We start from the raw sequence: 24,294 nt of genomic DNA on the forward strand, positions 1-24,294 counted from the left end.
CTGCCCTCTATGTGCCGACAGCAATCCCTGTAGGCAGCTCCTGGGAGTCTCTCAATCCTGTTAGTCCAGAGCCGTTTCACTTCTCTGGCCCCTCCCCCGCTTCCTCTTGCCAGCCAGCCAGGTCCTGCTCACCGGAGGCAATTCCCCAAGAATTTGGTTACACTTTCAGCCCCACCACGTGTCCTCTTTCCCAAATGACTTAGCACTCTCTCTGTCATTCATCTAAGCCCCAGTGCTGTGGAGCGGTGATCTGGGAACCAACAGTTTAATTTTTCCAGACCCCTTTGGTGGGCACGCCCCTGGAAACTGGCAGCTAAGACCTTGGGTGTCGCCACTTGTGGTAAGGAAAGTTGGGGTTCGGGAATCCCCTCTGCTTCCCTACAGACATGCCCCTGGAGAGATTCCCGAGGTTTCCTGGCTGCTTGTATCTGGAGGGGGTGGGAGTCACACACCTGCTAAAGTGGATTCTGCTAGGAAGGAATCTCATCTGCCGAACTCCGGTGACATCACCTCTCTGTTATGGCGGGCCCCAGGTTCCTTGCCGGAGTGTTGGAAGGGAGGGGTGGGACTGGTCTGTCTCTGGTTGGTTTCAGTTCCCTGTTCGCTATTTCATGAAGGCTTGGCTAGAGACCTCTTCCTAGAGTCCCTGCGCCGCTCCTGCTGAGCTGTGCCTCGGAGGCTAGCCGTCCAGTCCTGGGGGCCGCGGGTGGGGAGCCGATGGTTGCCGAGTCGCGTGGGCATCGGCTGGCGGGTCTGTACCTCTGCGCCGCGTTGCAGAGATTCACTCGTCTGGGGCAAGCTGTCACCTCCAAAAATCCTACTAATTCCTGGACGGTCTCTCTTCAGTGGAATTTTGCTAGTAGTTTCTCAGCAGGTAGAATCTAAGCGTATCAATATGTCTCCCTGACCCCATTATTGAGGAAGTACTGAAAGCGCTGCCTCCCCGCCCGCTGCCATGTTGGATCTCCTTCAATAGTAATTCTTTTACTACCAAAATGTCTCACAAAAATGGTTGAGAGGAGCTGGGATTGTGGCTCAGCGGTAGAGTACTTTCCTAGCATGTGTGAGGCCCTAGGCTTGATTCTCAGCACCACATATAAATAAATAAAATAAAGGTTCATTGACAACTAAAACTTATTTTAAAAAGTTGTGATATGAATGAATAATATCTTTCATATTTTTTGTTTGTTTTAATTTTAATTTTTTGAATTTTGTAAAGATTTTTATTATTTTTAAAATTTATATATGACAGCAGAATGTATTACAATTCTTATTACACATCTGGAGCACAATTTTTCATATCTTTGGTTGTATGCACAGTATATTCACACCAATTAGTGACTTCATACATGTACTTTGGATAATAATGATCATCACATTTCACCATCATTTTTAACCCCATGCCCCTCCCTTCCCCTCCAACCCCTCTGCTCTATCTAGAGTTCCTCTATTCCTCCCCATGCTCCCTCTCCCTATCACACTATGGATCAGCCTCCTTATATCAAATAAAATATTCAGCATTTGTTTTTTGGGGATTGGCTAACTTAGCATTATCATCTCTAACTGTATCAATTTACCTGCAAATGTCATGATTTTATTCTCTTTTATTGCTGAGTAAGATTCCATTGTGAATATATTCCACATTTTAAAATCCATTCATCTATTGAAGGTAATATAGGTTGTTTCCAAAGTTTAGCTATTGTGGATTGTGCTGCTATAACATTGATGTGGCTGTGTCCCTGTAGTATGCTGTTCTTAAATCCTTTGGGTATAGACCGAGGAGAGAAATAGCTGGATCAAATGGTGGTTCCATTTCCAATTTTGCAAGAAATCTCCATACTGCTTTCCATATTGGCTGCATCAATTTTCAGTCCCACCAGCAGTGTATGAGTGTACCTTTCCCCCCCACATCCTCGCCAACACTTATGTTGTTTGTGTGTTCATAATAGCTGCCATTCTGACTGAAATGAGATGAAATCTTAGAGTAGTTTTGATTTGCATTTCTCTAATTGATAGTGATGATGAACATTTTTCATATATTTGTTGATTGATTGTATATCCTCTTCTGAGAAGTGTCTCTTAAGGTCCTTGGCCCATTTATTCATTGAGTTATTTGTTTTTTTGGTGTTGAGCTTTTTGAGTTCTTTATACACCCTAGAGATTAGTGCTATATCTGATGTGTGAGGGCTAAAGATTTGATCCCAAGATGTGGGCTCTCTATTCACCTCACAGATTGTTTCTGTTGCTGAGAAGAAACTTTTTTTTTTAAAGTCCCCAGCTTCATTAATTCTGCACAGTGAAACAAGAGCCTTTGAAAAGAAGGAAAACTATCACACAAATTAATAAATATTTCTTCTAGACTTTCTTTTCTGTTCTAATAAGTTATACATAGCAGTAGAATGCATTTTGCACATCATACATAAATGGAGTATAACTTTTCATGCCTTCTGGTTGTACATGATGTAGAATTACATTGGCCATGTTGTCATATATGCACACAAGGTAATAGTGTCTGATTAATTCTACTGTCATTCCTACCTCCATACCCCCTCCCCTCCTTTTACTCCCCTCTATTTAATCCAAAGTACTTCTATTATCTCAACTAATATGAATTAGCATCCTCATCTCAGAGAAAGCAGTCAACCTTTGGTTTTTTGAGATTGGCTTATTTGACTTAGCGTAATATTCTCCAGTTCCATCCATTTCCTGGCAAATGCCATAATTTCATTCTTCTTTAAGGCTGAGTAATATTCCATTGTGTGTATATACCCCATTTTCTTTATCCATTCATCTGTTGAAGGGCATCTAGGTTGGTTCCATAGTTATTGTGAGTTGAACTGCCATAAACATTGATGTCTCCTATACCTTTAAAGTAAATGATACCATACTAGAAATTAAAACCTGTTTCTGGCCTTCAAGACATATGAAACTTAGGGGAAGTTGATGAAGTAGTGCAGATATTGCTTCTGCTATTGAATAACACACTTGTAAAATTACATGAACACTAATAAAGACTATAGAGTATTTCCATTTGAGAACAGATTAGAAAGCTAAGACTTAATACTCAGAAAATTAAACCATCAATAGGTACATTAAAACTCTTTTTATCTTAAAATAATGAATGACAAAGTATATATTTTTATTGGTTCATTTTAGTTATACATGACAATAGAATTTATTTTGACATAATCATAAGAACATGGAATAAAATTTGCTCTAATTCATCCCCGGTAGTTTCCCTTTACTTCCCTTCCTCCCTTCTGCTGTTTGTTTCCCTCTATTATACTGATCTTTTTGCATATATGTATGTAGGAAAGTTGTATCACATTCATTCTACTGTCTTTCCTTTTCCTAACCCCTCCTTTCTCTTCATCCCCCTCTATGTACTCTACTAATCGTTCTTGTATTCTTTTTTTAATCCCCCACATTTGACATATAAGGTTTAGAGAAGATGTGCAGATAAAGGTAGAATCCTAGAACAAATCAAAATCCTCCCCTATGATTCTGTTAGTAGAGGAGTACAATTTGATAATTCAGGGTGTTTTCTAAACTGATAATACAGTTAAGCTCAAGAAGAATTTAGATAAATACTCTTTTTAAAAAATATTTATTCTTAAATTTTAGGTGGACACAATATCTTTATTTTTATGTGGTGCTGAGGATAGAACCCAGTGCCTCATGCATGCTAGGTGAGCACTGTACCACTGAGCCACAGCCACAGCCCCTAGATAAATGCTCTTTAGGAATATTTTTTCTTAAAAGGAGTATCAGGAATGGAAAAATTATGGATGTTGAGGTTGATAATTGGCTAGGAATCATCCTTTTCCACAAAACAACACTAGATATCCTTGTCAGAGAAGAAAATGTAGCAGATCCCAAATAATATTTTCTTTATTTGCATGTGTTATTTGAAGGCATTATAATAAATACCTATGAATAGACATTTCTCCAAAGATATTGTACAAATGGCCAACAAATATATGAAGATGGTCAACACTACTAGTCAGATAAGTACAAATTGAAACCACAATGAGATGTTGCCTTACCCATTAGGATGGTACACTACAAAAAACATAATAATAATAATAATAATAATAATAATAATAATAATAATGGACATTAAAGAAGATGTGGAGAAATGGAACCTTTTTACACAGTTGGTGGGATTAAAAAATAGCAATCACTGAGGAAAATGGCATGAAAGTTTCTCAGAAATATGAAAACAGTACTGCCATATGATCTAGCAATCCCACTTCTGTGTATTTATCCCAACGAATTAAAAGCAGACCCTGAAGAGATATCCATGCCACTATATTCATAGAAACACTGTTCTCAAAAGCCAAGAGGCACAAGCAACCTAAGTGTCCATCAGTGGATGAACAGATAAACAGAATGTGATACAGACCCATGGTGGAATATTATTTGGCCTTACAAAGGGAAAAAAATCTGTCATGTGTTATTATCTTAAGTGAAATAAACAGAGCACAGAAATATAAATACAGTATGATTCCAATTATATGAAATATGTAAAGTAGTCAAATAATTTTTTAAAAGAGTGGAATGGTGGTTGCCAGGGGAAAGGAAAAAGGAGTTTTTAATGGGTATAGTGTTTCAGATTTGTAAGAAAGTTCCAGAGATCTATTGCACAACAATGTGAATATCCTTAACATTACTGGAGTATATGCTTGAAATGCTTAAGATGGTAAATTTTGTGTCACATGGTTTTTTATCATATTAAAATGCATTTAATAATTTAAAAAAATAAGCAAATATCCAAATTCTACTACCTTATCCAAATGTGATTTGGACCTTTATATCTTTTTTTAAAAATCAAGTTCAGCTTCTTCTAAAAACAAATTGAATTCCTTCCTCTGGGTATAACAATGAGTCAAATGCTTATAACTACAGGAATATAGGTTTAGCTTTGTGTTACACAAGAATGTTTGTGAAATGTGAAAGAAAAAATACAGGGCTGGATGGTTCAGTGGTAGAATGCTTTTCTTGCATGTATGAGGCACTGAGTTTGATTCTCAGCACCACATATAAATAAATGAATAAAATAAAGGTTCATCAACATCTAAAAAAATTTTAAAAAAAGAAAAAAATACTGGTTATTTATGCATCTGTTGTTAAAAAGCTGTAGATTTCTGCTTCTGTATAATTTTAAGTGCCACATTAAATCACATTATTTAATGCTAACAGATACCCTCATAATTATGTAGTATGAGGGATTTATGTTGTATGAGGGGTTTAAAAAGAGATAGTATGTTTCCCCTTTTTAATAGAAGATTTTAAAATCCTTACAAGAACATTTATTATATCCCCATTTACCACCACTGGGTCTCATCAGTTTTGAAGATTTTTTTTTCAATTTCCTTATATGCCCATTTCCTTTTGGCAATATCTTGCTTTTCCTTTTTAAATTTGAAGTTGAATATTAAAACAGATGCAAAGAAGAGTACTACTTACACATAAACTCTTGAACTGCATTTTTATCATTTGGTCTGTGGAAAAAACCCAATTGTATGAAATTGATAGCAACATTTTAGTATATCTTCAGATCTCCAGGGAAAAGCAATGTGCTTAGATAGATGATCTGATTTTATGAGCACATAGCTGAAGTCTAGCACTGAACATTTGTCTTTATGCTCCTACTTTTTTCAAGGACTAGGAAAGCATATTAGGCACTGATTTCACTTTCCAACAATGGACCGCAAAGCCTATGACACTACCTAGCATTTTCATTGCTATTTTTCATGATGAACATCAAAGTATATAGATCACTTTCAGCATAGAATCTTAATCTGAGCTTGTTAATAAGAAAATAAGGATCATACTATATGAATTCACTTTATTATCTACCCTCACCAAGGACTGTAATTTGGATTCCACTCAAATATGAATTAGTTTAAATGTTGCTCTGCTGTGACCAGTGTTGAATTTATTCATTATGTTGTAATATTTTACTTATGAAACTGCATTTGGAAATCCTTTAGTGTACATCAGATGAAATTACAGTGCTCAGGGATATTGATTATTGCTTGTAATTGCCATCATAATAGCCAACAATTCTTTCTTTCTTTGTCTTTCTTCTACCTCTTAATTATATACCAAACCAAATCAATATCGACACATTGGACCACTTACATTTTCTCAAAAATCCAATTGTTTGCTTTCATAAATATGCAAAGAATTGAAGATTTTGTCTCCAAACATTGAGTAAAACATCCTCATACTGTTAAACTTCCCATATGAACATATCAGAGTGTTGCTTTATAGGATTAACTATATGTAAGTGACATTTTGTCACCTCTAAAGTAACCATGGGCAGGGGCAGGGAGTTAGGAAGGCGACTCCACTATGCTGCCTGCAAAGTACTACACTTCTTGCTTACTAGTAAATCAGATGGCCAGAGGGGAAAACACAGGCTGGGATTGCTAAGCAGACATTAAAGAAGAAATCTTCCTCTTTATGGCACAGATGAGATTATTTCAAAGCCTGAAAAAGGAAGCACAATCAAATGAAAAGAGCACAATGTTATGAGTCACTTCTTCAATAAAATATAGTTATTCTTATTACTATTTATATATTATTTCTTCATCCTGGGGATAATTTAGGTGCCTTTAGAAGTAGCAATAACTCTTTTAGCTTCTCATTAACTAAAAGGTAGCTTCTTTGTAATACTTACCCATGCATCCAAAATAATTAGGATGGTCTTTAAATCTTACTGCAAGAACATGTCACAAACAAAAGAATAGGCATATGTTATATAGTACTGTTTAAATCAATAATATTTGTTGATCCTGGTCAGTTAACCCAGGTGAATAGAACCTGGTACTAATCTGTTGAAGATTCTGCAGGACAAGTAATAATAGAGCAACAGAAAAATACCATTTTGGAAATTCCAGATAACCAATTTTATCCATGTGCTTAACAAACTATGTCATTTTTAGGTAAATCACTTTGATCTTCTGGGTCTAAGGTACTCTAACTGAAAAGGGAAGGAATTGGGTTTCTGGATGGTTTCTAAGATGTTTCTTCCAATTCTGATTCTGTAAGCCCTTATTATCACAGTCTTGCCATTAGTCCCAAAGGGAACAAGGTAATAATGTGGCTCAATTCAATAAAACCTAAATGCCAAATTCTATACAAGGCATGCTTTTCCTGTGCCTTGACAGGCCTGGATTCAAGTCTTAATGTACTCTCTACCTGCACAACCTAGCAGAAGTATTGTAGTGTATTAGTTGAAAACAATGCCTCTGGAGCCAGTTTGTCTGGGTTTGAATTTTGGTTCTACCAGTTACTAGATGCAGAACCATGGGAAAGATACTTAATTTCTTTGTGTTTTGTTTGTCCCTCCAGAAAATGAAGACACTAACTGTAATAAAGTTGTTGAAAAGATTAAATGATAAAATGTTTTGTGGAATATTTAAAACAATGTGTGGCACAAGCAAGCACTCAAATGTCATCTCTCATCAGTATTACGATAATTATTATTACTTCCACTCTACTTCTATTAAACCTCTTTGAGTCTCAGATTAATCATCTGTAAGATTAGGATAATAGTATCAATTTTTCAGACATATGAGTATCAAAATAATGCATATAAATTGCATAAGCTGATGCCTGACCTTTCTAGGTGCTCAATAAATCATGTCCACTTAAATAGAAGCAACTATTGGGTAGTTGGTGCTGTCCAGCAGATTTTCCACTTCCCTCCCCACCAATCTTTTTTATCTTAGTTACAAAATCAATACAAGTTCAAGACAGAAAAGTTCAGGAAACAACCCTCCCATCCAAACATAACACAAAATATTATTTTTCCATAAACACATAGACTTTTTTGTTTGAAAGATTATGGCCTGACTTCCTTCACTAGGCAATATTTATAAACATTCCTCCTAGTGAACAGATATTCTTTTACAACATGATCTCAAATAGTTGTATAGAATTCTGTGTTTGTAAAATAATTGATTTAATAAAATACCAATCATTATTAGGTGGGGATTTTTGTTATTATAAATAACACTGCAATGAATGATTTTTATGTACATTGCCATACATGTTTTTTCCTGAAAATAAATGCCTATACGCATAGTTACTGTGTAAACTAATGAATATATATTTAAAATCTTTGGTACATAATGCCAAATTCCCTTCCAGAATGACTTGTGAATCTCAATTCCCCCCTGCTACTCAGCCCTTTAAAATTTTTTTTAATCTAGGAATACAAAATCAAAATTCTCTATCGTGGATATTTCTCATTAACTGGCATGTAGAGTTGTGTTTTTCCCCTTTGAATGCCTATGCTCTTGTTCTTTAAATATTGGAATCTAGAAATCATTCTTAAAATCACTCAGTGATTTATGCTTTGGGGCATAGGTTACATGTACAGAGTAATGTTGGCTTTTTACTTAGCAAGGAGGTTATTTTTTCATTTTTATTTACTTTTTCACTCTAATTTGTTATATAGGAGAGCAGAATGTATTACAATTCATATTACACATATATAGCATAATTTTTCATATCTCTGGTTGTACACAAAGCAGAGTCCCACCATTCATGTGTTCATAAATGTACTTAGGGTAATAATGTCCATCTGATTTCACTGCCTTTCCCACCCCTGTGTTCCTTCCTTTCCCCTCCCACCCCTCTGCCCTATCTAGAGTTCATCTATTCCTCCCATGCTTCCCCTCCCTACCCCACTATAAATCAGCCTCCTATATCAGAGAAAACATTTAGCATTTGTTTTTTGGGGATTGGCTAACTTCACTTAACAATATCTTCTCCAACGTCTTCTATTTATCTGCAAATGCCATCATTTTATTATCTTTTAATGCTGACTAATATTCCATTGTGTATATATACCACATTTTCTTTATCCATTCATCCACTGAAGGGCATCTAGGTTGGTTCCACAGTATAGCTATTGTGAATTGAGCTGCTATAAACATTGATGTGGCTGTGTCCCTGTAGTATGCAGTTTTTAAGTCCTTTGGGTGTAGACCTAGGAAATGGTGGTTCCATTTCCAGCTTTCCAAGGAATCTCCATACTGCTTTCCATATTTGGTGCACCAATTTGCAGTCCCACCAGCAATGTATGAGTGTGCCTTTCCCCCACATCCTCACCAACATTTATTGTTCTTGTATTCTTAATAGCTGCTATTCTGACTGGAGTGAGATGAAATCTTAGAGTAGTTTTGATTTGCATTTCTCTAATTGCTAGAGATGTTGAGCATTTTTTCCTATCTTTGTTGATTAATTGTATATCCTCTTCTGAGAAGTGTCTATTCAAGTCCTTGGCCCATTTATTGATTGGGTGATTTGTTTTTCTTTTTTTTTCCTGGTGCTTAGCTTTTTCTAACCAGCTGAGCTAACCGGCCTCTGGGGCTGGTGCTTAGCTTTTTGAGTTCTTTATATACCCTAGAGATTAGTGCTCTATCTGATGTGTGAGGGGTAAAGATTTTATCCCAAGTTGAAAACTCTCTATTTACCTCATAGATTGTTTCTCTTGCTGAGGAGATACTATGGAGATTTGGTCCTACTTTTTCTTCTATTAGACACAAGGTCTCTGGTTGTATTCTGAAGTATTTGATCCACTTTGAGTTGAGTTTTGTGCATGGTGAGAGTTAAGCGTTTAATTTCATTTTGTTGCATATGGATTTCCAGTTTTCCCAGCACCATTTGTTGAAGATGCTATCTTTTCTCCAGTGCATGTTTTTGGCACCTTTGTCTAATACAAGATAGTTGTGATTTTGTGGGTTAGTCTCTTATGTCCTCTATTCTGTATCATTGGTCTACCAGTCTATTTTTTATGGATAACTTTAAATTTTAGTGTTTTCTAGAAAATAAAATATCTATTGGAATATTTTTCTTCCATAAGATTTTAGAAACACAACATTCTATATTTAGTGATTTTTCCTGTAATCTATATTTTAATGTAGTGACAAGGACCTATTTTTCATCTTGGGTAATTAATGAGATGGCTGATTTTTTCATGTTTACCCTTCTTTTTTTTAATTGTTTTTTTATTAGCTACACATGACATTACAATGATCTTGGCAATTCATACATTTGAATCATTGGGGTATAATTTCTCATTTTTCTAATTGTACAGATTGCAGAATCACATTAGTCATACAGTCACCTATATACATACATCAATCATATTGTCTATTCTATTCTGCTGCCCTTCCTATCCCACCTACTCCTCCCCTCCCCTCCCATCCTTTCTCTCTATCAAATCTAATGTGACACACTTTTTTTTCTTTTTCTCATCACTACATCATACATGTATTCTGTATAACAATGAGGTTCTCCTTCCATCTTCTGTGCAACTCCCCTTCTCCCTCTTTTTCCCTCTCACCTCTCTTCTCTATTTAGTGGTAGTCTTCTTCTCATGCTCTTCCTCCCTATCCCATTTTGAGTCACCCCCCTCATATCAGAGAAGACATTTGGCATTTGTTTTTTAGGGATTGGCTAACTTCACTTAGCATAATCTGCTCTAATGCCATCCATTTCCCTGCAAATGCCATGATCTTGTTATTTTTTAGTGCTGAGTAATATTCCATTGAAGATAAAGTTGGCCCTAATCTTCATCACGTGGGAGCAGGCCCAAATTCCTTAATAAGACACCTATAGCACAAGAGTTAAAACCAAGAATCAAAAAATGGGATGAATTCAAACTAAAAAGGTTTTTCTCAGCAAGAGAAATAATATGTGAGGTGAATAGGGAGCCTACATCCTGGGAACAAGTTTTTACCCCTCAAACATCAGATAGAGCTCTAATCTCTAGAGTATACAAAGAACTCAAAAAGTTAAACAATAAAAAAAAAACAAATAACCCAATCAACAAATGGGCCAAGGACTTGAACACACACTTCTCAGAAGAGGATATACAGTCAATCAACAAATACGTGAAAAAATACTCACCATCTCTAGCAGTCAGAGAAATGAAAATTAAAACCACCCTAAGATACCATCTCACTCCAGTAAGATTAGCAGTCATAATGAAGTCCAACAACAACAAGTGCTGGAGAGAATGTGGGGAAAAGGGTACTCTTGTACATTGCTTGTGGGACTGCAAACTGGTGCGGCCAATTTGGAAAGCAGTATGGAGATTTCTTGGAAAGCTGGGAATGGAATCACCATTTGACACAGCTATTCCCCTTCTCAGACTATACCCAAAAGACCTAAAAAGAGCATACTACAGGGTCACAGCCACATCAATGTTTATAGCAGCACAATTCACAATAGCTGGAATGTGGAACCAACCTAGATGTCCTTCAATAGATGAATGGATTAAAAAAAGGTGGCATTTATTTCTACCAGTCTAGTTTGGTGCCAGTATCAGGCTGTTTTTGTTATTCTTGCTCTGCAGTATAATAGTTTAAGGTCTGGCATAGTGATGCTACCTGCTTCACTGTTCTTGCTAAGGATTGCTTTAGCTATTTCAGGTCTCTTATTTTTCCAGACGAATTTCATGACTGCTTTTTCTATTTATATGAAGAACACCATTGGGATTTTGATTGGGATGGCATTGAATCTGTATAGTGCTTTTGGTAGTATGGTCATTTTGACAATATTTTTTCTGCCTATCCAAGAACAAGGGAGATCTTTCCATCTTCTAAGGACTTCTTTAATTTCTTTCCTTAGCGTTCTGTAGTTTTCATTGTAGAGGTCTTTCACCTCTTTTGCTGGGTTGATTCCCAAGTATTTTTTTTTTGAGGCTATTGTAAATGAGTAGTTTTCCTAGTTTCTCTTTCTGAGGATTTGTCACTGATGGAAAGAATTGCCATTGATTTATGGGTGTTGATTTTGTATCCTACTACTTTGCTGAATTCATTTACTAGTTTTAGAAATTTTCTGGTGGAATTTTTTGGGTCTTCTAGGAATAGAATTATATCATTGGCAAATAGTGCTAATTTGAGTCCTTCTGTTTCTCTCTGTATCCCTTTAATTTCTTTCATCTGTCTAATTGTTCTGGCCAGTGTTTCAAGAACTATGTTAAATAGAAGTGGTAAAAGATGGCATCCCTGTCTTGTTCCAGTTTTTAGAGGGAATGCTTTCAATTTTTCTGCATTTAGAATGATGTTGGCCTGGAGCTTGACATAGGTAGCTTTTACAATGTTGAGACATGTTTCTGTCATCCCTAGTTTTTGTAGTGTTTTGAACATGAAGGGGTGCTATATTTTGTCAATTGTTTTTCTGCATCTATTGAGATAATCATATGTTTCTTATCTTTAACTCTATTGATATGATGTATTACATTTATTGATTTTCATATGTTGAACTAAGCTTGCATCTCTGAGATGAACCCCACTTGATCATGGTGCACTATCTTTTTGATATGTTTTTAATTAAATTTGCCAGAATTTGCCAGAATATTTTTTAGAGGAGAGAGAGAGAGGAGAGAGAGAGAGAGAGAGAGAGAGAGAGAGAGAGAGAGAGAGAGAGAGAGAGAGAGAGAGAATTTCTTAATATTTATTTTTTAGTTTTCAGTGGACACAACATCTTTATTTTATTTTTATGTGATGCTCAGGATCGAACCCAGCGCCCCGCGCATGCCAGGCAAACACGTTACCGCTTGAGCCACATCCCCAGCCCCTAAATTTGCCAGAATTTTATTGAGAATTTTTGCATCTGTGTTCATTAGTGATATTGTTCTGAAGTTTTCTTTCTTTGATGTGTCTTTGTCTAGTTTTGGCATCAGGGTAATATTGGCCTCATACAATGAGTTTGGAAGTGCCTACTCTTTTTCCATTTCACAAAATAATTTGTAGCGTATAGGTATTAGTTCTTCTTTATAGGTTTTTTTTTTTTTAGAACTCAGCTGTCTTGGGCTTTTCTTGGTTGGTAGGCTTCTGATGGCATGTTCTATTTCCTTGGTTGAAATTGATCTGTTTAAATTGTGTATATCATCCTGATTCAATTTAGGCAACTCATATGCCTCTAGAAATTTGTCAATGCCTTTGAAATTGTTTTTTTATTTTACTGGAGTACAAGTTTTCAAAATAATTTCTAATGATCTTCTGTATGTCTGAAGTGTCTGGTATTTCCTTTTTCATCACGTATGTTAGTAGTTTGAGTTTTCTCTCTCCTTCTCTTTGTTAGGATAACTAAGGATTTGTCAATTTTATTTATTTATTTATTTTTGAAGAACCAGCTTTTTGTTTTATCAATTTTTTCAATCATTTCTTTTGTTTTAATTTCATTGATTTCATCTCTGATTTTAATTATTTCCTGTCTTCTATTGTTTTGGTGTTGATTTCTTCTTTTCCTAGGGTTTTGAAATGTAATGTTCGGTCATTTATTTGTTGACTTTTTCTTCTTTTAAGGAATTAACTCTATGCGATGTACTTTCCTCTTAATACTGCCTTCATAGTGTGCCAGAGATTTTGATATGTTGTATTTGTGTCCTCATTGGCCTCTAAGAATTTTTTAATTTCCTCATTGATTTCTTTTGCAACCCATTATTCATTCAGTAGCATACTGTTTAGTCTCCAGGTATTGAAGTAGTTTTTTTTAATTTTATTTTATCATTGATTTCTAATTTCATTAAGCTGTGTTCTGATAGAATGCAGCGTAGTATCTGTACTGTTTTGTATTTGTTAAGAGTTGCTTTGTGGCATAACATGTGGTCTATTTTAGAGAAGGATCTATGTGCTGCTGAGAAGATAGTATATTCACTTGTTTAAGGATGAAATATCCTATTTATCTCAGTTAAGTGTAAGTTATTGATTGTATTATTGAGTTGTATAGTTTCTTTCTTCAGTTTTTGTTTGGAAGATCTATCCAGTGGTGAAAGAGGTGTGTTAAAGTCACTCAGAATTATTGTGTTGTGGTCAGTTTGACTCTTGAACTTGAGAAGAATTTGTTTGATGAACATAGATGCTCAGCAAGGAGGTTTTGTTTTGTACATTTAATTGTAGCAACATAATGTGCTTTGCCCCAGATGGCACTGTAGAGTAGTTAATATTAAGGACTTTTGAGCCCAAATGACTTGAGTTCCAATTCTGCCATTCACCTGCCAGATAAATTTATGCAAGTTGCTTAACATCTATAGGGCTTCATTTCCTTAAATAAACAATGAAGACAATAACATGACCTATTTCATATGAATGAAGACTAAGTGAGATAATGACTTCAACACAACACATAGCACCTTGCCTTCAGTTGGCATAAAGTATATGCAGAAAGAAACATATTTTCCATGCTAGTCGGGTTTGTGTCACTATGACTAAACATGCCTGACAAGAACAACTTAGATGAAGAAAAATTTACTTTTGGGTTCATGGTTTTAGAGGTTCAGTCCATGGTTGGCTGACTCCATTGCTCTGGGCCTGAAGTGAGACAGAACATCATGACAGAAGGGTTTGAAAGAGGAATGCTGCTCACATCATGGCATGCAGGAAGCAAAGGGAAGGAAGGGTTGAGGAGACCTACTTCTTTCAGCCATGTCCCATCTGTGTACAATTACCACCCAGTACAGTGGCCTTTTCAAGTTTATGGCTGTCATCACCTAATCACTTCACCTCTGAACTTTGCTACATTGGATAACTCATGAGCTTCTGGAGGGGAGGCACCTCTTATCCAAACCGTAACACTTCCACTTATTTGTTTTTGGCAACTCCTTCCAGGTGAATATATCACTAAAATTTATGAAAGACCTACATTACAATATTTACAAAACAGTCAATGATCATCCTGCAGTAATTCAAATATGACAGCAGCATGACCCCATTTGTATGAAGTTCTATGAGAATCAATATGAATGTTCAGTGGAAAAAATAAAGAATAATGATTGTATATGGTAATGGAGATAGCAATGTACTTAGAAAAGATGAGAGGGAACTTCCCAGTAAAATGAGAATGTTCTGGATCTTGATAGGGGTTTAGTTTGCAAAGGTGATTGCATTTGTCAAATTTCAGCAAATGTCCACTTTAAATTGTTCATTTGATCATGTAAAAAATAGCATTGAAAAAACTGTAAAAGTATCAAATTCTAGATAATAATGTGGAAGCTGAAATATGTAAAGAGAAGTATACTGATGTCTGCAGTATGCTTCAAATTGCTCAAATACCTGAGAGGAACTGATGGGTAGAAGAGTGAAGTGACGTGTAGATGGTTGATAAAGTGAATATGGTCAAATCTTAACTGTAGAATCTAGTTGGTGAGGATATGGGTGTTTATTATAAAATTCTTTGTCTTGACTCTGTGCTTGATAATTTTTTAAGATGAAATTTTGGGTGAAAGGATGAGAAAAAGCTAGTCTACAAGGTTTGATATTGAGGAACACTGGTGTTCATCCCATTCTAATTATCAAAATGCCTGATGATATTCTTTCTGTATTGAATGGAAGACAGGGATATATTGAATAATATCAAATGTTGATTGTTCGTGCTCACTAGCCAGGAAGTCAGGAAATGCAAGACTTCTTTTTAAAAATATTTTTAGTTGTAGATGGGCCCAGTATCTTTATTTGTTTATTTTTAATGTGATACTGAGGATTAAACCCAGTGCCTCAACATGCTAGGCAAGAGCTCTACCACTGAGCTACAAACCCAGCCCTGCAAGACTTCTTTGTTCCTCTTAAAGGTTTAAATGAGGAAAGCTGTAAATGAGAAAAGAACCAGAGACCACTGGAGGCACTTTACAGTTCCCTCTTGGGTATATGAGACTTTTGCTGTGCTCCTCTGATTCCTCTGAGCTTTGTCATAGTATTATTTGAAATTAGTGGAGCTTATGTTTTTATGGCAGTGGGATTTGGTATTATAGCCCAAACTTTTTTGTTTTCTCCCCCACAGGCATTTTCTGTTCAAACATGGATCCGGTTCATCTGCTATCTTCAGTGCTGCCAGTCAGAACTACCCTCTGACGTCCAACACCGTGTACTCGCCCCCTCCCAGACCACTTCCTCGAAGCACCTTTTCTCGGCCTGCCTTTACCTTTAACAAACCTTACAGGTGCTGTAATTGGAAGTGCACAGCCTTGAGCGCCACTGCAATTACAGTGACTTTGGCCTTGTTACTAGCCTATGTGATTGGTAAGCCCTTTCTTCACATGCCTACATTTTCTTCTTAATCAAAGTCTTATTTTACTTGTGGTGAGGGCTGGGGGATTTCTCTCTCCACTTTGGGATGTACAAATTTGGACCACAGCTTAGTATTATAAATAACAAATGGCTTTCTAATTAGTTTTTTTTTAATTTCTTAACCTTAAATACTGCTGCAGAGAGTAAGGAATGGTCTTTGAGAAGAAATATTTATACTACTAACACAGTCTTATTGATTGCAATTACTGTAGTTAACCATTTTCCTTTCAATTAAAAGGTTGTTATGGTTTTCTCATTAGAAGTCATAAGTACTAATCTACAATAGCTTCTTAAATTACAGTTAAACAATAATACTGCCACTGAATTTTCAGGTAGCAATTTCATTAAAGCAGTAGTTATTTGCAAGCTATCAGAAAATCCAGTGCATAATTTTTCCTAAGAATTCAGATTTTTACACTGAGATAAAAAATGTATCCTTATTTTCATTAGGTAATTGAAAATTGTGTGGTTACTATGTTTGGGAAAGTAAAAAAAAAAAACAGTTGTAAGACACTCTTTATACTTAAAGGAAAAATATTGCTGCTGTTCTTGAGTAACCCTGATTAAAGTTACCCTCATTTAATAGCAAATTGTATTGATTTTTCTGGGTGGAATTTTATTTTGACTTAATATTAATTTCCTTGCTTGAGTGGTTCTGAAGTCTAAAATGTAAATTAAGAAACATGTATTTTGTGAAAGTACTATTCTTAGAATGCATAAAATGTCATGATAGAAAAAATATTCTATCCAGATATCTCACTAGTAACTTATTTTCAGGTTTAATCCAGTTTGCTAATTGGAGAAGAATTACCCACTAAGACACAGTGAATATGATTCTGAGAAGTAGTTAAAAAGGGATTTGGCCTTTATTATAAATAACAAACTATATTTGGTTGGTATCCATTTATCTAGAGAGTGAACAATAAGAGAGTTCACATAATTATTTTCTGTTGGACTCATAAAATAGGCAATAGTAAGTAAAAGAAACAGATACGTTTCATAGGAAAGTTACTGAAGATGTCAATAGTATAGGATCATAGCCTATGCTGATGTTCAGGTCTCTCTCTTTTATATTTCCATCACACATTCTAGATATATTTAAATAATGTTTGTATTAAATGTGGATATTAACCTATGATATCAAAATATATCTTTTATCTCAGGTATTTCAGGATAACCCAACATGTATGTTTATTTGGTTTGTAATAACCTGTAATATGAAATACTGCTTAAGGGATGAGGGTGGGGGATGAGAAAGTATTGCAACTCAAAATGATTTTAATATGAAATCATTTAATATAAGAAATAATTTGAGAAATTTAAAGACAATTAAAGACCATTTAAAATGTTCTCATTCAATTATGAGACCAACTTTTGCATTATGGATTCATTTCCATTACCTTTTTTTCCAAAAATTTTGCTTTATTTGATCCACTTTCTATTCTAATTTGTTATTTATGACAGCAGAATGCATTACAATTCATATTACACATATAGAGCACAATTTTTCATATCTCTGGTTGTACACAAAGTAGAGTCACATCCTTCTTGTCTTCACACATGTACTTAGGTAATAATGTCCATCGCATTCCACTGTCTTTCCTACCCCTGTCCAGCCTCCCTTCCCCTGCCTCCCCTTTTCTCCTTTGCCCTATCTAGAGTTCATTTAATCCTCCCATCCCCCCCCCGCCTGACAGAATATTATGGATCAGCAGCCTTAATTAGAGAAATCATTTGACATTTGTTTTTTTCATTTCCACTACCTTTTAGTGCACAGAGAGATAATGTTTTAGATATAAGAATGAACCCCTGGTATAACAAATCCAAGTAATAGCAAACTCATCATTTATGCGTTTATACTACATTCATAACTGTATTTCTGCTTAAGTATATTATGATGGCTATTTCTGGATCAAAATTTTCATTATGTATTGTGAGACATGTTTAATTAGGATGTGTATTTATTCATTTAATAAGTGAATGTAGAATTCATTCATTTAAGGACTGCCTTTTTGAATAGGTAAACAATGGTATATCAACTTGGCATGACAGTAAGGCAGTGTAGATTACAAGTAAGGTTAAGAGCATAGATTTTCAAGCCTCTGCCACTTAAATATGTTACCTTGAGCAAATTATGTAACCTTTTCAAGCCTCCAATTTCTCATCTGTAGAATAATTATTAAATAGTACCTATAAGATAGGACTGTGATGAGCATGAAATGAGTTAATATAAACAAAGCACTTGGCATAGGGCCTAAAATATTGCAAGTAGCCTACAATGTTAAATATTATTATTATTACCATTATAATTATTATTGAGTACCACAATTCACTAGTCCTGAGAATTATCCATGACTGTTTTACTGAAAAGGCCTAGCACATAACATCCCTATCAATAATATCTGTTGAAAATGAATTATACTGATTTATTTACATGTATTAGCTCACTTAATTCTCTCAATATTCCTTAAGAGTATCAGTTTTATGAGGAAACTAAGGCACAACAAATTAAAGAGGTCACATTACTAAGAAGTGAATATCCTGAGATTTAAGAAAGAGCAGACTGATTCCAGAGCACACACTCTTGAGCACTAGGCCTACCTGCCCCCCCCCCACTTTTTTAGCACTCTAGCAAATGTTATACTTCATTTACTTCTTGGACTACTAAATAAATCCACCAGATTTTTTGCTTTAAGTTACAAATTCAATTAGACGTACCATGTCTTCAATTGCAATGGTGAGTGCAACTGATAGGTTGATGGTAAGAATTATCTTCTGAAATTATTTAGCGTGAAATTTTCTAGATGCAGAAATATCAGGCTAAATGCTAGTACAGGAGGGTTAGTGAATGAAAAAATGAGGAGATGTTTATGGCAAACACTAACTTTCTTCCCGTTTCTGTCACAATATGGACATTATGTGACTTTGGATAAATCAGTAAAAATCTCTTCCTTGATTTATCCCATCAGTGCTATATTGCTGACCATCTCAGGAGGGTAGAGTAAGAATTCATAAATACACATTCAAGTGAAAGATGCCCCATAAGAACTGTAATATATAAAATGATTTTTAAATGGCTTTCTGTGGTTGAAATAAAATAGTATTATATTTCAAAATATAAAACCATTTCACTTTTGACTCTTGTTGAATCTGTAAGAGTCATCATTTTTTTCAACCCCTTTTGCAGTTGCTATATAACCCAAGTAAAATCTTTCATTGAAACTATTTACTGTTTCTATTTCCCATGCAAATTCCTTTCTGCTATTTCATTTTCCTCTATTATCCATTACATATAACCTTTAGATAGTAATGGCTCTATGCTGTGCTGCCCTCAATCCCCTAGAGGAAATCACACCAATATCAATGGGATATTAATAGATGTTCTATGCATCATGGCTATGTAAGTGGTCATTGGAAAGCAAAGGAATTCCAGTATAAGAAAAGAGTGGCAACCAACCCCATCCCCATATCTACCCACTATACTTTTTGGGTCAGCATGAAAATAATTTCTTTGAATTAAGTTTTGAGGTCATAAAATTTGGTAAAGAAAGATATGGAGTGGTACTGATTATCTGAAGATATCATGGAATGACTATTGTCATCACTTCCCCATAAATCTGTAATATTTTCCATCTGAATCAAAAAATATGTCCCTATGCTTCATCCTCTCTGATATTTTGGCATCAGTGATGTATCAGTGCCAGTCAGAAACACATTTGCTTGAATTTACAAATCAGCCATATGCAGTGGTAGTCAGGAAGACAGATGACAATATGCAAGGCATCAAGAAAAGGCGAGGTTAAGACACTTCATCAGTGATTGTGAAGGGCACAAACAGAGCTCCTCTGGCAATCTCTGATGTTTCGATCAAGTTTCTCCACAGTCAGCAGTTTATATAAGAGGCAATAGAAACTTACAAGAATACATTGTGCCTGGGGTCAAATGGACTCTTGCATCAAATCAGTTGGGGAGTAGGAGTTTCTGGCTCTCAGACCCAATATCATCAGTTAATGACATAGATGATCTTTTTCCTTTGTCATGAAATTAGCAGTGATTCCTACCACCTTCAGGGGCTGCAGGTAGTGTACAAACTGTTCAGATGAAATAATTTAATTCCATGAATCTTGCCATGATATGCTATATGATCCATGTGTTAAAAGTTGATCAAAATGGGTATTAACAATACAGAATTGGGAAAGATAGAATATAGAATCCAGTTCTCTGATTCAAAGTTTAGGAATTAGACTATCCAAAAGGGAAAAGGGCCTGCTTTGCATTATTGTCTGTATCACTGATTTTAGTGCTTTCTTCTGTCTCCTTTATACTAGCCCAAATTGTCTTACTTTCTGTGGCTATTATTACAGTAGAGTAGGAAAGGTGAAAATGTTAGAGTCAAAGGAGTGCAGTTTGTTCATTTTTCCCATCTCACAACGAAAGTGCAAAAACTTCCCTACTGAGGGAAGCAAAATAATAGAATGAGGCATGTTCTAATTTTGGAATATTCAAGATTTTTAATAAGAAAATAGAAATGAAGGTTCTTCCCATTCAATCAAAATCCCAGTGTCCCCTCATATAATGTTTACTAAATGTAGATAAGTATGCTTACCAAAAATATCTTTTAATTGCTAGCCACTTCATCAGGGTCTCTCTACCTACATTTCCTCATCTTTAAAATGGGAATGTTGATAATACCTTCCTCCAGGTTTTCTATAATTAAATGAAACAAAAGCATGTAAAACACTCAGAGTATTGCTTGGCAGATCTAAATAAAGATTAATGATATTATCAGTGGAACAGGATTTTTATGAAGATTATTAATTTGAGCTAAGCAAAATCAGCATACAATTTATCCTAACATGAACTGCTCTTGTTTCCTTTCTTTCCAAAGTCATCTAAAACAATTTTCAGAGCCTGAATGTATGTCTCACAATAATCCTCTAATGAGTTTGTTATTTACTTCTGCCTATTTGAAAATAGCCATCACTTTTCCTTCATTTTACTTATTTTCCTCTCTGTGGTGTTTCACCTTTTAAATGGTTTTATATTTTTTATCTAGAGGCCATGTCTAGGTTGAAACATTTTTATTAGAACTTATTATAGCTCATAATATTCAACAAGTAACTCAGCATAAAATGGTAAAAACAAAACCATTTTACATTATTGTATAGAAAATTATCAATCCTTTTGATGTCATGCTTAATACCCAATTACTTCTTGCAGTAATGATGATCATAATGACAGATTCAGTCTTACCACTGACTTTTTCTCCAATTCACAAATCTACCAACTTTCTAGCAGTCCATCTAAGCAAAAATCTGGAAAATGGTGGTGTAACTTCAGTCTAATAACAAATCTGCCATTCGTGCATTTTTCACAGCCTTTCTTTAAAATAATTTATATATTCATCATACAGTACCTTTTGATATAATATGTTCCATAAGTTTTATCTCCACCATTTTAAGTGGCAGTTTACCTATCATAAATAAGAATATTAATTAAATCCAAATTAAACATACTAAAATGACAGGATGCACCCATGTCACATACAACAAATTTATAGGACCATAGTTAGCTCTTCTTGCTCAGAATGAAGGCATTTTGATGAAAGACAAATATGATATTTATTTTCACTTGGAATTCCAGAATGCTGTGTACTTGATATATAGTATGAGACATTATTTCATAAGCCAATTACAAGTGGACATCAAATATATATCTTGCATCAAGAGAGATTTTCTCAAGAAGAGGAAGTAACTTTTCTAAGCTCTTTTCATACTGGAATTTCTTAGCTCTCTTAGGGTAGGAAAATTAAAATGAAATACCTGAAAAAAATATATAAATATATACTGTAAAGCATAGTAAAAGGAGCATGGAGAGCAGGTTAGTAATTTGGGAGATTCATATGCTTAACAAATTTTTACAAGAGCAAGAATCAATCTTGAAAATTCAGGAAAAAAATCAAGAAATGTATGTCTTTTTAGTAAACAGTTTTAATTCTACCACATAAAGAAGTTTTGCTCTAGTTTTACCCAATTTCTACCTCACCCATGTATATATAATGTACATATATATATAGATATAGATATGTTATGTGAATATTTTAGACCCATACTACGTAAGTTGTTAAGCTATACTTATTCCAAACTGAATAAGAATAAACTAAATTAGAGCAATGGCTTTTAAACAGATATCAGGTTAACCCATTTTAAACTTCAGAAATATGACTAAATTCCCATATAGGAAATTTATAAATGGGGAGAACTATCACCAATAAAATATATAATTTGTTGTTAGTGAGCACCAAGAGGTAGCATCTTAAATGGCAGGGTTGTATCCATTTGAAGTTCAGCAGTATTCCCTGCATAGAGAGGTGAAAACATACCAAATGTTGCAAAAAAATGAAGGATACAGGAGCCTGGAAGGAAATGAAGATAGTAAGCAGAAACAGATCATGAAAGGTATTTTAAGTCATGAAGGAGCTTGAAATTTATTCCTAGAACAAATAGGAGGGTTTTTAAATGGTTTTTTATTAGGGCAAGAAAATTATTTGCTCCAATTTACATTTAGAAAAATCACCCTAATAGCAATTCTGAAGTTGGGTTTGGCAGGGAGTGTGATAGAACTTGTAAAATTGAAGCCATGAAGACAAATTGGGAAACTATAATAGTAATACAGGTGAGTGATAGTGAGAGCATAAACTTCTGGGAATGGAAAAGGCGACAGAATTAAGAAGTACTTAGAAGAAAAAACACACTTGACTTACTGACTTATTAGATGTGGCAGGAAAGAGAAGAATTGTTGTCTGATGTAGGGACTAGGTAGATGGTGATACTGTTAGCCAATGTAGGAAATTGAAGGAAGAGATACAATAGAAATAAAAAGGATCATAAAAGACTATTATGAACAGTTGTGCATCAACAAATTGGATAACTTAGAAGAAATGAATAAACTTCCTTATGCATATCACCTATCAAGAGTGAATTATAAAGAAATAGAAAATTTTAGCAAATCAATAATGAATAAGAAGATTGAATTAGTAATAAAAAGCCTCCTGACAATGAGAAGCCCAGGACCAGATGGCTTTACTGATGAATTCCACCAAACGTGAAGAAGAATGAATTCCAATTCTTCTTAAACTATTTTAAAAAAAGAAAAATAGAGAATACTTCCAAACTGATTTTATAAGGCCTGCATCACCCTAATACCAAGGCCAGAAAAAAGCACTAGAAAAAAGAAAGAAAGAAAGAAAGAAAGAAAGAAGAAAGAAAGAAAGAAAGAAAGAAAGAAAGAAAGAAAGAAAGAAAGAAAGAAAGAAAGAAAGAAAGAAAGAAAGAAAAGAAAAAACTTCAGGCAATATCCCCAATGCACATAGATATCTCAACAAGATAGTAGGAAACTGAATTCAACAGCACACTGAAAATTTCACCAGCCATGATCAAATAGGATTCACCTCAATGATGCAAGGATATTTCAATGTACATAAATCAGTAGGTTATACATTACATTAACAAAATGAAGGACAAAAATGTGATCATTTCAAGGCATGCATAAAAAGCATTTTCACAATTCAGTATCTCTGATTAAGAGATTTCAACAAATTAGGTATGGAAGGAATGATTCTAAACAGAGTAAAAACCATGAGACAAAACCATAGCTAACATCATACTCAATAGGGAAAATTTGAGAGCTTTTCCTGTAAGATCCAGAGTTAAGATAAGTATGCCAACTCTTACAAATTCTATTCAATACAATACTGGATTTCCCGGCCATAGAAATGAGACAAAAGAAATAAATGCCATCCAAATTGGAAATGAGAAAGTCAAATCATCACCATTTTCAGATAGCATGATCTTTTTTTCATATTTATGTTTAAATGACACATAAAATAGAAATTATACTTATTTAGGAGGTTTCAATACTTACATATATTATGTGTTTAAATGAGGTTGAATATATGTATGTTTATTTATCATTCATGGCAAAAATCTTTCAAAATCCTTTCTTCTAGCTTTTTAAAGTGTACAGTACATTATTGTCATATATAGTTACCCTACTCTACAATAGCGCACCAGAGCTTCTTGCTCCTAAGTGTATCTTAGCATCCTTTCCCAGTCTCTCCTTCTCTCCTACTCTCCCTAAGCTCTAGTGATCATCATTCTACTATTATCCTCTAGGAGATCAACTTTTTTAGATTCCACAT

General features: G+C 34.7%; 1 protein-coding gene across 5 annotated transcripts in view; it reads left to right on the top strand.

Moving 5' to 3' along the window:
• Tenm1 (teneurin transmembrane protein 1) overlaps positions 1-24,294 on the top strand; it is a 780,422-nt gene that overhangs the window by 450,747 nt on the left and 305,381 nt on the right. For all 5 annotated transcript variants that reach the window (XM_040285140.2, XM_078034300.1, XM_005319330.4 and 2 more), the window contains one exon: positions 15,808-16,046. In XM_040285140.2, coding sequence (XP_040141074.2) covers positions 15,808-16,046 — 239 coding nt within the window. The remainder of the gene's footprint in view (positions 1-15,807; positions 16,047-24,294) is intronic.

The sequence above is a fragment of the Ictidomys tridecemlineatus genome, chromosome X, assembly GCF_052094955.1.
Source record: "Ictidomys tridecemlineatus isolate mIctTri1 chromosome X, mIctTri1.hap1, whole genome shotgun sequence".
Taxonomy (NCBI): Eukaryota; Metazoa; Chordata; class Mammalia; order Rodentia; family Sciuridae; genus Ictidomys; species Ictidomys tridecemlineatus.